The sequence below is a fragment of the Pseudophryne corroboree genome, chromosome 5, assembly GCF_028390025.1.
Source record: "Pseudophryne corroboree isolate aPseCor3 chromosome 5, aPseCor3.hap2, whole genome shotgun sequence".
Classification (NCBI taxonomy): domain Eukaryota; kingdom Metazoa; phylum Chordata; class Amphibia; order Anura; family Myobatrachidae; genus Pseudophryne; species Pseudophryne corroboree.
In genome coordinates this window covers 85,425,725-85,443,791 of record NC_086448.1, presented here as the reverse complement: position 1 = coordinate 85,443,791, position 18,067 = coordinate 85,425,725, and the positions used below count along the sequence as shown (strand labels likewise).

Below are 18,067 nucleotides of genomic sequence, written 5' to 3'. Positions count from 1 at the left end.
ATAATAATAATAATAATTACACTTCCCTGAAGCTTGGAAACCAGAGGTGATGTTGCTACAAGTTGTCAGTATGGTATGTGTGTGTGTGTATATGAGTACTGGAGTCTGTGTACATTACTTCAGAAGCAGATTTGGCTGCTCTTGCTGGATACATGTCAGAGCTGCTTTGTTATGACTTGTGAAAACAACGCATAAATTATTCTAATTCTTTTTATTTTTTCCCTCCATCCTGTAAAACTTGCTGCTGGGGCACCGCTGCATTACAGCTAATGTTATTACACTTGACCACCATCAGCCACATGGAAGCTTACACTTCTGTTTAATAAGTGCAAAGTTTAAAAGTGCTTGTACAATACTTGTACAAATGTTCTGTATAGATAACATCAGATCCCCGGAATATTTATAGAAGACTATCATAAATTAAACCTGGCTTTTAAAGAGGGTACATTTTCTGTTGAATAAATAACCATGGTCTTTTAACATAACCTATAAACCTGGCTTATTTTCAGTGCTAAAGGGGCATTATCACTGGCTGGTAGAAAGTAATGTACAAGCTATTCTGTAAACTCTAAGATCCTTAATTGAAAGTTAATGTAGATATTGATCGATGCATTATAAAAGCCAGCCATAGTTTTAGTGCAGTAATAGCGAGGCCAGGTTCACACTTCAGATCCACCTCGGTATCTCCTGCAGTCAGATCATGTGACCTGGCCTCATCAAAGTCATGGCGTTATCGTCTGTGTAGTACAGCTGCTCCCCGCGATGCTTTCACGCCAGAGGAAGCTGATGGAGTTCCGACACAATTTGTAGTTCTTTTTGTGTGTGTTTATTGTATATCATTTTTGTTGAATCGTTAATGACTTTCATTTAAAAGCCTGGAGTCACATTGGTTTATGTCTGGCTTTTACTCCTATACAGTTAGTAGTGGAGGTCTGTGTTTAGCACACTAGGTTAAGACCATCCCAGAGAGGTTGTTTTGTACTGGGGTCATGTGTACAATTACACTCGATGCGTTATCTGTGTGTAGTTTACATGTTCTCCATGTTTATGCTGTAGCCAAGTTTAATGAGGAGGAGCAAATGGTAGATAAAATGGGATCCTGTCTCTAGGTCGACCACTATTGGTCGAGAGTAACTAGGTCGACAGGGTCGCTAGGTCGACATTTTCTAGGTCGACAGGTCAAAAGGTCGACATGAGCTTTTCACAATTATTATTATTTTTTTTTAACCTTTTCATATTTAACGGTCTACGTGGACTACGATTCGAACGGTAACCTGTACCGAGCGAAGTGGTAGCGGAGCCAGGGGACACGGTGCACTAATTAGGGTTCCCAGTCACTCTACGAAGAAAACGACACCAAAAAAACATAAAAATCTCATGTCGACTTTTTGACCTGTCGACCTAGACCATGTTGGTCTAGAGACCCTGTCGACCAATAGTGGTCGACCTAGACACTATCTACCGTCCATACCACACCCTGATAAAATAGATGACACACTTTGTAAGTATTCTTTCTGCCATATGCGCTAGTGGACTCTCTACTCTCTGTCCTCCACCTGCTTCCTCCCATTACCAGCCTCCAGGCTTCATGGAAAGTGCTTAGAGCAAACCACCAAGTAGGCGCACAGTACCAATGATGTTGATAAAAAACAATTTATTGACATAAAAACAATAACAGACTCATTAAAAGACCACAACAATACATAGAGCATATAACTGAGGTATTATAAGCCTCTAATACACACATAAGATGTGTTAATATGTGAAAGGGACGCTGAAATACGGGAGAGCCCGTCTCTGTAGGATAGGGTTAATCTCTCACATTAATTCCATATCAAACAGTTCAAATGGAAATGAAATCCTGCAAAATGATGTAATAAGCGTCTATGACCATAGAGGTGTCCAGATTTAAATACTGTTTCCTTGGAGCAAAATGTGAATAATAAACCAACCGATTGCTGTTACTCACTGAGACGTAGTGATCTCTTACTGCACGGGATAGGTAGTTGAGAAGCCGCTTGTTATCACCCTGTGCATGGGTGAGACATCCGTCAGCGGTATATTCAGGTGGGAACCGTTCCCTTCAGTGCGGCACCAAGTGAGTGTGTCAAACCACCGTGCAGATCCCCCAGCTTACTGAGCAACGCCCGGCCGGGCAGGGTGTAGCAGTGTTCCAAATGCAGGGGAAATTTGAGTGGGATGATTAGATCGCAGGTTAAATCATTCACCAGCAGCTTGTAACAGACGGCTGATATCAATAAATGTTGCGCTCCATGAGACACTTAATGGTCAATTGTGGCCCTTTCTTCTGTACCCTCAACGCGTTTCTCCGCACCTCAGGCGGCTTCTTCAAGAGACAGAGTGTTCTTCTCTGAGCACTATTTTGATTCTTTTATACCTTGTCCCATTAAAATCATTAGGAACAGGTGAGTATGGAGGCTCAACAGGTGCTATTAGAATCATAGCCTTCATACACAGATAACGTGTCACAGAGTTTTTAATTAAACATGGTCAGTGTAAAAAGCATTTTAAATTAAATCATAAGACTGTCAGTTTATCATAGATAAGAACAACATGGAAAGTGCAAATTGTCCTCCAGTCACGGCTGCCATATTGATGTAGACTGCATGCACCCCATCCTGCCATAGCCTTTTGCACTGTTGAGTTATCTCTCACTGGCAGAATCAGGAATTGCATAAGAAGGCAGGCCAAAATGTATACTCTCCAAAACCCGGCCACCCGGCAGTATTTCCCTGGCACCCCAGATAGGTGGCAATACCTTATATGGTCAGTGTGTGGCTCCAGGCTCTCTCCCGCTGAAATGGCCTCAGTAAGGCTGGTACTGATTAACTATATTAAAGTTTTTTTCACCAAGTCAGAGATTGGGAAAATCAATCCTTTCTGTTAGATAGTGCACTAACTGATATATTTCTAACCACCTTTAATAGTCTATAACCTAGAGTACTAATTCTAATTGTAAACAGAAATGGAATATCCATTAATTAAAATGTTTGCCTGAGAACAAGGATCTTGCAGATTTGTGAACTAATTTTGTTGTCCTTGATTTATAAGGTGCCATAGTGATTTCAGGGTGCTACAACACTGTAGAGTGGCTAAAACTGCTGATGTATGAAACAGGGACATACAAGGCAGATACAGTAAATACAGACATGAAAACGAAGAGTAGGGAGGGCCCTGCTCATAACAGAACTCCCATTCTAGTGGGAAGAGGGCACAGCTGAGACAGATACAAGGGTGTTCTAGTGTCTGTAGTATAGGCCGTAATAAGGTAAACTCCAATAAAAGGGGATGCTTCACAGGGTCTTTAAAAATGTAGATGCTGTGGGAGTCTAATTGGGCATGGTAGGGAATTCCAGAAGTGTGTAACGACCGAGGAAGTCTTGTAATAGGGTGGTTATCTGAGAGAAGTAGTAGTACTGGAGCACCTAAGACCGATTGAAGCAAAGATGCTGTAGATTGGGAAGGTATTGCCATATAGGAGGAGGGTGATGAGGAATAAGAGTTTGTCGCATATTGAGAAAGAAAAATTTGTACTCTAACAATATTTCCAAGGTGAAGGCAAGAGAACAGCTAAGTAGACGGATTATGGGGTGTAAAGCAGAGGGCAGAATCAGGTGTGACACCAAAGCTGTGGGCTCAGAGTGCTGAGGATGCCAAGGACGTTGTGGTGTAACTGATGGTGAAGGCGATATGAGGGGAGGCGGTGACTCTGGAAGGTCATCAGCTCAGTTTTTGACAGAATGAGCTTTAGGTATTGTAGAATATCTCTATTGCCCTACACTCCAGCTAGCAGGGCTGTGTAGGTCCAGTGCCAGATAACATACTGTTCTTGAAAGCTTGCCACGGACAGCGATTAGTGTCTGACATTGTAATGCACAAATTACTCAACCATTTAATGGTTTCAAGCAGTTCTGTTGTATCTGGTATGTATTATTCATGTTATATACCCCTAATTACCACAGCCCTGGTACTTGTTATGGCATGTATTTATGCTTTCAAACTCAGAAATAAAGAGATTCAATTAATTCTAATTTGCCATGGACGGAGCTGTGAAGCCTCTTCTATTGTTGACATATTGCTAGACGCAGCCATTTTGCTTCAGCTGCATCATTCCCTAGCACAGGTGCTGACTGGACAGGTCCACATCTCTGGCCAATCAGTACCTGTGTTAGGAAGAGACACAGCACTGTTTGCATTTGAACCGCTCCTCGTCTTCAACCCTGGTATAAAATGTGCAGATGGGAGTGAGGTCTCAGGAATGGTGGTGGCCCCTGACCTTGAGATCCCGCAGTTCTGCTGTCTGGCATGGAAAGCGGCATCTTAGCTTAAATGACATATGTAGCAACAGTAGCCCTTTAATGTATTATATTGTTCATATATTTTGTATGGTTTTATATATTCAATACAATCATTTTTAATTCAGAATGTTTACTATGAATTATTATATTACTATAAATGCTGCATTATAATACTATATATCTATTACTATAGATCAAAGGATACTAAAAATATGCTCTTGTCTTTTACAGCGTTGAAGAAGGATGAGAACACAATTGATGAGGTATTTCATTTACATAATATATTTTTGTTATTGCAGCAGCTTTGTGCTATTAGTGTTATGACATTCAACGCTATTTGTAGTGGAAACCTTGGAAATGTGGGCCAGTGGAGTCTACAAGATTTGTTTTCTAGTACGCAGAAGGTGCTTTTATTCTCTCTTTCCTGATGTAGAGTGAAAGCTTCTGAGGAAAGGACATCTGTCCCATTCTGAATTTATTATGGTTTACTGTAATAACAGTATGTAGTTATGTTGAAATGGTCTGAAAATGTTGAAATGGAAATAATGTTGACATTGACATAATGTCAACACTGAATGTCGGCAGGCACAATGTCGATTGTCCATGTTGGGGTTAGATTGTGATTAAGGTTAGACTTCAAAAATGTTTAAAAAAAAATAAAAATAGCTATGGTGCCATGTTGACATTTTGGTGATGTTAACATAATGCCAGTGTTGACATTCTGGGGCCAATTCAATTGTTCTTTGCGCGGCCACCACTAGAGGGCAATTCAGTTGTTTTGCCGTTGGACGTCCAGCGGTCGCGGAGATCATAATTTTTCTCACAGCCTCCTGTGGTGCAGAAAAAAATGTGTTGAAATTCGGCACTATGGGTGTCCAAACAGGAGTTTGGACACTCAAAGCTGGGCGTTTAGACGGGTTTAGCTGTTTTAGGCGTCTAAACCTGGTCTGTTTGGGTGCAACATGCGCGATATGCGTGGGCACCAAACACATTGGAATTGTGACATTTGTTTGAGCATCTAAAAAGTCCCGTTTACACAGGATTTTTAGATGCCTAAAACAATTGAATTGATCCCTCTGAATGTTGACATTATGTATGACACCTGTATTAACTGTAGTAATTTAGGTCACCATTTAGATTGTCTTGTCTATTTTTTTTCTTTATACGTGTGTGTATCACATGACCATAGTGACACAATAGGTCCGCTCACATTATGTGAAGGCATAAAGATTTTCAGGAAGTGAATAGAGAAGTGTATAGGTCTCTCTTGTATTGAAATATCTCACTAAAAGGCTTTAAATCTGAATTTCACGTTACCGTGGCCCAATATTAGTACTTTGGGAGGGTCTGTTAACACCATTCGCAATATTTATCAGGATCCTGGGACTTGTGTACATATAGGGAGCTGTACAATTCACCTTCACTGCAGCGGTGAAAGTGCTTGGCTTAGATCCTGGCTATATGTGTATGCCAGGACAATGCTAAATAGAGTAAATGGTGAGGGTCCCTCCCCCAGGACCCCCACCACCGTAGTAATACGTTTCAATAGGAATGTCCAAGATTTATTCAGTTGAGAGATTGAAAGTAGAATACCCCCTTAGATGTCTTTTGGAATTAGCGATAGATAGTAGGGGGAAACCGCACTGGTATGAAGAATTGTAGTGTATATCTGATGATTATCCTCTAAAAAGACTGATTTAAATAAAAGAAATTGCTTCTTAGGGGTATATTCAATTGAAGTCGAAACTGCCGTCTTGTCGGAAAGACGGCAGTTTTCTACTTTTTCAGGTCGACTCGAAAGGGGTACCAACCGATTCAATCCCCGGCTTTTTTTATCTGACAAGTCGGGGCATTAGACTTATCGGAAAGCACGTGGATCGGCGGAATAGCTGCCGATCCACGTGCTTCTGTCGGAAACGGGGCCAAATCCGACAGGTTTTGGCCCTGTTTTCGACCATCTCAATCCGACTTTAAAAAAAGTCGGTATGAGATGAGGGAGCTGAGAGGGGGGAGACCAGCGGGGAGACGGGGGAGTGCCACGGGGAGACTGGGGAGAGCAGCGGCTACAGCACCGCATATGCAGGAAGATGTGGCACAGCCTTCGCTTACGGCAGCATCCACCCGGCTCCAGCAAGCGAAGTCTCGCTTGCTGTAGCCGGGTAGGCGCTGCTGTGAGGTCTGTTGGCGGTGCCACATACTCCTGCAACGCTGCTGTAGCCGCTGCTCTTCCCCGTTTCCTCCTTTCGGTTCCCTCATCTCAGTTCGACTGTTTTTAAAGTCTGATTGAGATGGTCATTTAATAGCCCTTGTTGGATCCATTCTGAAAAATGCATGTTGGAATGGATCCGACTTCAATTGAGTATACCCCTTATTTAGGTGACCATACACATAGTATCTAAATAGTGTATACAGGGTTACCATCAGTGGTGCTCCCCTGAGTCAAAAAGTATCAATGTGACCAGGGAGAGTAGAAAGTAGTAGACTCTTGGTGGGGAGCACTCTATTTCAGATGGACTATTATGTTCAAATACAAGCAGCTGATAAGATCATAAATGTTTTATTAATCTCGCATTAAAAATAAAAGGAGTTCCAATGTTTCTGGTACGTGTCAGTAAATAGCAAGACGAAAATATATATTGAAATAAAGAATTTTATAGCTAAAAGCCGGAATGTAACGGTCAATATAAGGCAATATAAGGCAATAATATGGGATTTTTTGAGTGGTATCCTTGTATTGTAAAAGTATATGACCATCATTTGTCCTGCATAAATCCCATAGGGAAAAATTGTTGCAGGTGATTGAATCATAGGTCAAAAACCGAGGTGCCAATTGCGTTAGCCTTCTTCATATTGTTCTATATTAGTGACATATAGGTGTAGCAGGTGGAGATAAATTGCAGTACCTGGGTCTCCCTTCCAAGTACTGACCCGGCCCTCCACTGCTTGGCTTCCAAGATCTGATGAGGTTGGGCATCTCCAGTGGGGTATGTCCGCAAATATTATGTTTGCCTCTTGTCGCTGTTCCTTATTGGGTGATGAACATTTGAAGAAGGGCAATGTATGTTCACAAATGAACAAAAAAGCATGAACATTTTTGCAGTGGCGATAAGGGTCACAATTACTTGAGATTGATTTCACAGTGAAATAAATAGCGTAAGAAAATATCGCTGTAAGTGCCACAAAACAATAATTCTTTAAGGAACCACTCTTTTATATTCCTTTAAATACAAGATCCGGTAAGTCTGTGAATCTAGGTGGCAATTACCGAGAAATGTCACTAGATGTGACTACACTTTCTAGAAAAGTCCCTGTTGTGCTGCTGGTGTCTCACTTCTGCTTTTCTTCCATCTTGCCACACGGTATAGGAAGGAGAATGAGAGAGTGAGAACCGACAACAGGTTAGAGAGAGATAAAGTAGAGCTGTCAAGTATATGGTGGCTGGCCCAATTGGTCTTGTTACTGATGCATTGCAGGGCTCATGTGGTGTCAGCTACACAAAATACGTATGTAGTGTATATAGAATTAAAGGTGATATAATCATATACACACAATTATTTTGTGAGTTGATATTATCAGTGTATAATGCATGGTATCTACCATTATCAGCATATATTATTTTGGTTAGTCTTTAATTACCAAACAATTATGCAGTATGCGGTTGAGTCCTGAAAAATGATTTAATATAAAGAATGTATACAGCGGCCTCCTCCTGTTGTGTGTAATTTCTATGCAAGTATGCAGTCCAATGTATATTTTACTAATAATATCATGTCGGAGGTGCACAGGTAATATTTCATATCTGAGGATCTACAGTAGCCTTCTTCCATTTACATGTAGTGTCACAAATAATCCACACAAATAATGCACTGATATCTCCTACACGAAGAGCTGCAGTAATATCTTCTTATTATATACAATATTAAAGGTAGATCACACAAATATTGTAGAGATAATGGGGGTCATTCCGAGTTAATCGCTAGCTGCCGTTGTTCGCAGCGATCAGGCAAAAATTCGGCATTTATACGCGCGCACTGCAATGCGCAGGCGCGTCGTACAGGTACAATGAGCATCGTGGGTTTGCACAGAGTGTAACGAACATTCCAGCCGCACGGCCGACCGCAGGAAGATTGACAGGAAGGGGGCGTTTCTGGGTGGCAACTGACCGTTTTCAGGGAGTGCTTAGAAAAACGCAGGCGTGGCTGGGCATTCGCTGGGCGGGTGTGTGACGTCAAAAGCCATCCCTCCGTCATTAGAATCAACTCACACGAAGAGTAACTACAGGGCCCGTCTTGTTTTGCACAAAAAGATTTTGCAGGCGCTCTGCTGCACAAGCGTTCGCACTTCTGGAAAGCGAAAATGCACTCCCCGGTGGGCGGCGACAATGCGTTTGCACGGCTGCTAAAAACTGCTAGAGAGCGATCAACTCGGAATGACCCCTAATGTCTCATTTGTACAAGTAGGAAATAGCATATACCCGGCCAAAAGTGCTGTCTGGAATCAGCATCGCGACGGGCAGTTAAGTCGGAGAATGCCCGTTCTCCCGACAAATCAACCTGTTAAGTCCGGGAGAACGGGCATTCACCGATTTGACATGAGCAGAATTGAATAGCAATGGGAGCTAATTTCCTGGCGCTATTCAACTGTTGGCAAATTGAATTGACCTCTATGCAAAGTTAATTGTGTATGTTCTGGCATCAGTCTCCGAGGAACATGTCAAGTCTTACATTGTCTATTTGGGTGGTTTATTACCAGTGAATGTGCATGTGACACTAGTGTTCCGTTATTCACCAACCAGGACTTACGGTTATTTGAGAAGTACTATACTACAGTATATAATTTTATCTGTTCCTATTGTTGCAGTTGTAATGTGAGGCACACGCAGGGAGAAGTGTATTGAAAATGTAGTGGGTGTTCCTGGGGGGTTCCAATGTATAGGCCGTCAGTGTCTGTGTCGACAGTCAATAGGTTGACACCCTATGGTCGACATGCATTAGGTTGACAGGTAAAATGTAGACAGTGCTTAAGGTCGACGAGTACAAAAGGTCAAAGGAGGGGGGGACTGGACTGCACACCCTAGTTTTAAACGGGATGTCACAATACCGGCACCTACATCCCACCCCCTCACAATCCCTATGTTCGCACCCCCCCCCTTCCACCACCGGGCATCTCAATGCCAGGATCCCACCGCCGGTCATGCAATGCCAACCCACTCAAGCATAATAAGCGGTGCTACTATTCTGAGGCTTCTAGCGCCATACAGGAGAGAGGAAAATGCTGATGCACACCAAACACCTGACCTTTAGTACCTTATCCACTGTTGACCTTTTACCTGTCGACCATATGGGGTAGACCTAATGACTATCTAGTTACTGTAGATTTTCTATACCACACCCTTCCTGGGAAGTGACAGGGACGTATCTTAGTGCACACCCAGAGATGGGCCGTGTTATGGGCGAGTTGGTGAAAGCGTACGCATACACAGACGCTTGGAGAACATATGGTGTGCCAGACCGGTCAGAGAAAATGCGCTTGCCATTAGGCTGATGCAAATTTTGATGGTGCAACCAATGGTGGTGTACCAGCCCTTGTACATTCGGACGCAAGGATGTACACAAGGGTCGGACTTTGTAGCAGCATTTGCATAAAGCCACAGACGGGCGACCACCAATGGAAGCAGCGGCTGATGCTCCTGCATCCACCTCTGAACCAGGTGCTTTGAGTTAAGGTCACAAATACAGGGATCCCGGGTTCTACAGATCCTGGAAGGATTCCCCTGGAGAGGTGTAGGGATGTTGGTTCATTTGCAGCTCCACCTTGTAGTACTGGGGTGGGTGATCTCAAAAGTCCTAGCTGTCTGTGCATGTAAGAATAGCAAAGGGGGCATTGGGAGAGTGGATAGGCATCACCAGGCACTCTCTCAAATATTGCTAGGCGGCCATGTTCAGCCGTGGTTTACATTTACCCATGTAAGCTCATTTGTGTCATTGCTTTATCCACTTGTTCTAAAAAACTGTCACCGTCCTTTGCTGGTAAAGAATATTCACCTGCAAACACTCTGTTTTACCCTTGTTAGGACTTCATAGTGCAGGTTTGTGTTTTCAGGTCAGCACGTGACGCACGCACAATACAGATAGTCTCAAATCAATGGGAATAAATTAGTTAAGAAGTAGCTTCAATATTATCCCATAGACATTGTGCAGGTAAGCCACCCATATTAAGGAGTGTACATGGTGGCATCACCTATTTGGGTCCGTGCTTTCACCATTGGGTTTTTAGAGCATGAAACCATCATGGATGTTTATGAATTAGTCTTTCTATATATTTCTGTTTTGGCACTAATGTGTCTCGTGTCAAAAAGGTAAAACAATAGTTGACAATACTGCCATGTACTGTAAATGGTATTACCCTGTTATAGTCTGTAGTGGTATAACTAATGCATATTCAGCACCTGCCATGATTGTACCATCAAAACATAGTATCTGAAACGCCTGCAGTTTTGAAAGGGGATTTCAATCGCCCCTTCCCTCCATGGGTTCTCCCCTTTCAGGAAAATATGCTTAATATACCGTATATACTCGAGTATAAGTCGACCCGAATATAAGCCGAGGCACCTAATTCTACCACAAAAACCTGGGAAAACTTATTGACTCGAGTATAAGCCTAGGGTGGGAAATGCAGCTCTAGCCGTACACAGCCCTCAGTGCCAGATATGCCCTCATAGTGCCAGATATGCCCCCACAGTGCTGCCAGATATGCCCCCACAGTGCTGCCAGATATGCCCCCACAGTGCTGCCAGATATGCCCCCACAGTGCTGCCAGATATGCCCCCACAGTGCTGCCAGATATGCCCCCACAGTGCTGCCAGATATGCCCCCACAGTGCTGCCAGATATGCCCCCACAGTGCTGCCAGTTATGCCCCCACAGTGCTGCCAGATATGCCCCCACAGTGCTGCCAGTTATGCCCCCACAGTGCTGCCAGTTATGCCCCCACAGTGCTGCCAGATATGCCCCCACAGTGCTGCCAGATATGCCCCCACAGTGCTGCCAGATATGCCCCCACAGTGCTGCCAGATATGCCCCCACAGTGCTGCCAGATATGCCCCCACAGTGCTGCCAGATATGCCCCCACAGTGCTGCCAGATATGCCCCCACAGTGCTGCCAGATATGCCCCCACAGTGCTGCCAGATATGCCCCCACAGTGCTGCCAGATATGCCCCCACAGTGCTGCCAGATATGCCCCCACAGTGCTGCCAGATATGCCCCCACAGTGCTGCCAGATATGCCCCCACAGTGCTGCCAGTTATGCCCCCACAGTGCTGCCAGATATGCCCCCACAGTGCTGCCAGATATGCCCCCACAGTGCTGCCAGATATGCCCCCACAGTGCTGCCAGATATGCCCCCACAGTGCTGCCAGATATGCCCCCACAGTGCTGCCAGATATGCCCCCACAGTGCTGCCAGATATGCCCCCACAGTGCTGCCAGATATGCCCCCACAGTGCTGCCAGATATGCCCCCACAGTGCTGCCAGATATGCCCCCACAGTGCTGCCAGATATGCCCCCACAGTGCTGCCAGATATGCCCCCTCATGATGCCAGATACGTTCCCTCCCCAAGTGCCAGGTATGCCCCACAGTGTTGTTACTTACCCCTCCGTCGATCCCGCGCTGTCTTCTGGAGGGACACGAAGCGCACAGCACGCGCCTCTCCTGTGTCCCTCCTGCATCTTCGGCGGCCGCGGCGGGTCTATTAAAGGAAGTGCCGGTTCGTGATCAGAGGTCACGAACGGGTACTTCCTGTAATAGAACCGCCGCTGCTGCCGCCGGAGATGCAGGAGGGACACAGGAGAGCCGCGCGCTGTGCGCTCCGTGTCCCTCCTTCACACTGCTCTGCCTCTGCCTGTCACTGACTCGAGTATAAGCCGAGGTGGCTTTTTCAGCACAAAAAAAAGTGCTGAAAAAGTCGGCTTATACTCGAGTATATACGGTACATACAGTGGGGTCTATTCATGAAGCACTGAAAAGAGTGGGGAAGTGAGCCTGTGGAGACGTTGCCCATGGCAACCAATCAGCTGCTTCGTACAATTGTATAGTATGCAAATTATAAATTTTACTTAAATGCTGATTGGTTGCCATGGGCAACTTCTCCACTGGCTCACTTCTCCACACTTTTCACTGCTTCATGAGTAAACCCTAGTGTGCTTACTTGCCCCCCTGCTGGAGAGCTGCTGTGATTGTTAAGGAGAGGGGAAATGGCAGCAGTCCTATTGGCATACAGTGCATCCGGAAAGTATTCACAGAGCTTCACTTTTTCCAGATTTTGTTATGTTACAGCCTTAATCCAAAATAGAATAAATTTATTTTTTCCCCTACAAATTCTACACACAATACCCCATAATGACAATGTGAAAAAAAGTTTTTCTTAGATTTTTGCAAATTAATAAAAAATAAAAACCAAAGAAATCGTGTGTACATAAGTATTCTCAGCCTTTGCTCAATACTTTGTTGATGCACCTTTAGCAGCAATTGCAGCCTCAAGTATTTTTGAATATGATGCCACAAGCTTGGCACACCTATCTTTGGGAGTTTCGCCTATTCCTCTTTGCAGCACCTCTCAAGCTCCATCGGGTTGGATGGGAAGCGTTGGTGCACAGCCATTTTCAGATCTCTCCAGAGATGTTCAATCGGATTCAAGTCTGGGCTCGTGCACTCAAGCACATTCAGAGAGTTGTCCTGTAGCCACTCCTTTGATATCTTGGCTGTGTGCTTAGGGTCATTGTCCTGCTGAAAGATGAACCATCACCTCAGTCTGAGGTCAAGAACGCTCTGGAGCAAGTTTTCATCCAGGAACTCTGTACATTGCTGCGTTCATCTTTCCCTCTATCCTGACTAGTCTCCCAGTTCCTGCCGCTGAAAAACATCCCCACAGCATGATGCTGCCACCACCATGCTTCACTGTAGGGATGGTATTGGCCTGGTAATGAGCGGTGCCTGGTTTCCTCCAAACATGACGCCTGGCATCAGGGGTGTCAGAACATTTTTCGGTTAGGGGGGGGGGGAGGGGGGGGGCAAGATAAAATCTCAGTTTGGTGCCTCTAATTTCTTGCTACCTTAGATGGGTCACTTGTACCTGTATGGGACTCTGTTGAGCAGCTGGGACTGAGTGGCCCCTTATATACATTATGTCTGGTAGAGCCCCCTTACACACAATATGCCTGACAGAGGCTATTATATACATTGTAGAACGCCTCCTCTTTCTCGTTCATCTCTCCTCTCCTTCTCGTTTCTATGCTCCACTTCCCTATACTGGTCAGTATATACACAGGGTGACAGAGGGACATATACACAGGGTGACAGAGGGACATATACACAGGATTACAAACACAGGGTGACAGTGGCACTTACTGTATACACAGGGTGACAGCAGCACATATATACAGGGTGACAGAGGAACTTACACAGGGGGTCAGTGTTCACAAACCAATAAGCAGATTCCTAGAAACCATTTTTTTCAACTTTTATAGTAAAACATAATTTTCAAGTTATGTAGATTTGTTATCGGTTTGTTTCAGTTTTAGAAATTTCGTTTGAGGTTCACTTTTTATGTGAACTGTCCAGTTAGACGCAGAGGATGCACGGGCAGAATACATTATGTTCAGGTGGTTCATTGCTAAATTTTTGGGTGTGCTCACAGATGGTGTGTATTGTCTTAGGGAGTCATTCAGATCTGATCGCTGCTGTGCATTTTCGCACAGCGGGCGACTGCGCATGTGTATGCACCACAATGCGCGCGCACGTCGGACAACAACGGGCATCGCCGGACAGCGACGGGATGGTGCAAAAAATCTAATCGCACGAGCGTTCGCAAGGTGATTGACAGGAGGAAACAGTTTGTGGGTGGTAACTGGCCGTTTATTGGGAGTGTCCGGAAAATGCAGGCGTGCCCAAGCGTTTTCAGGGAGGGTGTCTGACGTCAGCTCCGGCCCCGGTCAGCCTGTTCTTATCGCACTGTAGGAGTAAGTCCTGGGCTGCGCAGAGACTGCACAAACGTCTGTCTGTGCAGCTCTCCTGCACATGCGATCGCACACCTGCATAGCGATTTCCCACTCCCCGTGTAGGCGGCGACTATCTGATCGCAGGGATGCAAAAAAGCACCCTAGTGATCAGGTCTGAATTAGACACTCTGGGGGTAATTCCGAGTTGATCGCAGCAGGAACTTTGTTAGCAGTTGGGCAAAACCATCTGCACTGCAGGGGAGGCCGATGTAACATGTGCAGAGAGAGTTAGATTTGGGTGTGGTGTGTTCAATCTGCAATCTAAATTGCAGTGTAAAAATAAAGCAGCCAGTATTTACCCTGCACAGAAACAAAATAACCCACCCAAATCTAACTCTCTCTGCACATGTTATATCTGCCTCCCCTACAGTGCACATGGTTTTGCCCAATTGCTAACAAACTTGCTGCTGCGATCAACTCAGAATTACCCCCTCTGTGCGCTATCTGGACTGTATACACAGAAGTAGTAAATTGCTGAACCTCATCTGATATCGGTGGGCCCACCGTGAGAAGTGCTGTGGCAACGTAGTATTTATAAGGCACTAGGCGGCGTAGGCGCACCACTGAAGAACGTGGTATGCATCAATGGGACACAACCCCATCACCAGCTTGGCAACACCCCCAATCTCCTGCATACGGAATGTTGAGATATATGGAATGTCTGGCGCTGTACTATATATAGGCAGGTAAACTGGTGCGCTAGCCTCAGGGGCCCAACAAACGAAATGACCGATTGCCACGCAGCACCCACCACTGTATTCTTGGTGTGACCTGTTCTGAGAGCTGTGTAGGACCGCTGTGCTGGTGTATTGGTCCCTAATGTCTAAGAACAGTCCAAGGTGATTTGCTTGCAGAATTTGAAACTGCATTACTGTCAGGTGCAAATCCATGTAAAAAACTGCTGTTTAGTAATGTGTTTTAAACACAGTTCTCTCTATGTATTCTTAAGGTGCAAACACACGATGCGAGGTAACCTTACAATTTTGACTATATAGTCAAAATCGTAAGGAAAGTTAGTGCAAATCGCACTGTGTACACAGCTTGTGATACTGATGCACACTTCCGTGGGGTCGGTATTGCAAGAAAAGATAGACTGTGCAGGCAAGTCATTCTTGGCTATATTGTGTACAATCTAGTACATAGTATAATCAAAATTGTCACTTAGTCAAAATCTCACATAGTCAAAATCTCAAGTAAAGTCAATATCGGTGGTTCAGCGCTCCGGGGAGTTCAGGGGAAATCGTAAAGTCAAAATCAGAGATAGTCAATATCTCACCGTGTGTATGCACCCTTATAGTTTCTGGGCTTAAGTATTAATATGTATTAGGATAATTATAAGGAAAATGCACAAAACCCCATCAAAATGGACATTAGGTCAAATACCAGTAAACATGTAATGCCGGGGCTTGTAGGTGTAGCACCCAAAGATCAGGGTAGATATTACATCATATTCTGCGTAAAAGCATCACTCCGGTAGCCAGATGTCGCTTCAAAACATGATTTAAAAATGTTGACAACTGCGAGATCTCAAATTCACAAACTGACCGTAACAGTTGCTGCAATGTAACAAAAGTTGAATATTTCACATTGGTTACAGAATGATATTTTGTAGATGGCTATAATTTGCAGAAAACAGCCGCCCTTCAGTGTCCTATAATACGAATGCTCTGTCGCGGATTCCTGGGTCCTCTTGTATCTGCCCTGCATTGTACCTGGTCCCACTGTGGCTGTGAGTTGTAAATTAGAATCAACTGTGACACCTAGTGTTGCTGCATGGAAGGACAGGTAAGTATATGCTTGAGAACGTGTTGCTACTGCACACTGGGAAGTGGGGGCAGAGTGCTACAGGGGAAGATATGTTACTGTAGGATAGATGTTAGATTTGTTAATACAGAGGTGATAGACAAGGGCACTGAGATGGAGGTAGAAAGGACCTGACGAAGAGGAAAAACCATCCTTAAACTGGTGTGGCTATGCCCTGTTCAGCAGGGCAACATTTACAGTGGTGGCCCAAAGTGCCTGGCATGGCCACCCCACTTCATGTTGTGTCCCACAGCTTCGCTCATTGACCGTGCTGATGTGGGTATATGTTACTAAGAGGTGAGGAGGACCGGCCAGCACGGATGGTGTAATGGTTAGCAGTACCTCCTCACAGCACTGAGGTCATGGGTTCGATTCCCACCATGGCCCTAACTGTGCGGAGTTTGTATAGTCTCCCTGTGCCTGCGTGGGTTTCCTCCGTGTACTCCGGTTTCCTCCCCTAACTGTGGGGAGTTTGTATATTCTCCCCGTACTTGCGTGGGTTTCCTCCGGGTTCTCCGGTTTCCTCCCACAATCAAAAATATACTGGTAGATTAATTGGCTCACAACAAAATTAACCCTAGCGTGAATGTGTGTGTGTACATGTGATGGGGAATATAGAGTGTAAGCTCCACTGCAGCAGGGACTGATGTGAATGGCCAAATATTCTCTGTAAAGCGCTGCAGAATATGTGTGCGCTATATATATAACTGGTAATAAATAATTATTCTATTACATGTTATGGTCACACCCTTTTGAGAGGTATGGCATAACGTTTTTACGGGTATGGGTCACTAGGTTGACAAGATTTAGGTCGACAGTCATTAGGTCGACCACTATTGGTCAACATGCAGTAGGTCGACAGGGTGACTAGGTCGACGTGGTCATTAGGTCAACATGGAAAACGGTCGACGTGAGTTTTTTTAACTTTTTTTCTGGTGTCGTTTTCTTCGTAAAGCGACGGGGAACCCCAATTAGTGCACCGTGCCCCCTCACATGGCTCGCTTCGCTCACCATGCTTCGGGCAAGGTTACCGGTCCCAATCGTAGTCCACATGGCTCGTAAAGTATGAAAAAGTTATAAAAAAAAAATGTGAAAAAAATCACGTCGACCTTTTCCATGTCGACCTAATGGTCATGTCAACCAATAGTGGTCGACCTAATGATTGTCGCCCTAAGTCTTGTCGACCAAATGACCGTAAGCCCATTTTTACTTGATTAAGCAAGTTAAGTTCTAGTGTGGCTCTTTCAAATGAGCACTACCTCGCCAAGCTGCCATCAGACCAAAAAAAAGATTGATCCCCCTGTTCTACAGAAAAACCGCAATTAATGTCAATTTATAGTGCACGGGATACATTGTAATCCCAGCAAAAGGCAATACATTGAAATCCACAATCTGATATACAGAAGGAAAGTTCTAAATGTGGAATGAGCCAAAATAGTCACAAACAAGCGCCTTTATAAGTGTCTCAGATTAGTTTACTTGCACTTGAGCGGATGCATTACATCACTGCGGGGCTGGCTGTGTGTTACGGTGTAACCTTATCCCTTTTATATCCTGTAATTCACCCACAAGCAGCAGGCAGGGGGTCCGTCGGCAAAACAGTCACATGGACACATATTTCTGGGACTTGTACTCTGTCTGTGGGACTTCATGCTGTCATTTAACAACCAGTGCAGAATTAATAAGACGTCTCTTATAAGCATTGACAGCCAAATACTGCATGAGTGATGCAAGGGAACACAGTTCCTGTAATCAATTATTTGCAGGAATAGAGTTACTTTTCAGCAGAGAAGTTGTTCAGTAAGTAGAGAATCTAAATGTGCCAATTGCCGTAGATTATCTTTAATTTAAAGTATACAAATGGTGTGACACTATACACGGCACGTTGAC

At 44.6% G+C, this 18,067-nt stretch overlaps 1 protein-coding gene across 6 annotated transcripts in view; it reads left to right on the top strand.

Moving 5' to 3' along the window:
* CDK14 (cyclin dependent kinase 14) overlaps positions 1 to 18,067 on the top strand; it is a 1,134,790-nt gene that overhangs the window by 197,048 nt on the left and 919,675 nt on the right. For all 6 annotated transcript variants that reach the window (XM_063921438.1, XM_063921439.1, XM_063921441.1 and 3 more), the window contains one exon: positions 4,551 to 4,582. In XM_063921438.1, coding sequence (XP_063777508.1) covers positions 4,551 to 4,582 — 32 coding nt within the window. The remainder of the gene's footprint in view (positions 1 to 4,550; positions 4,583 to 18,067) is intronic.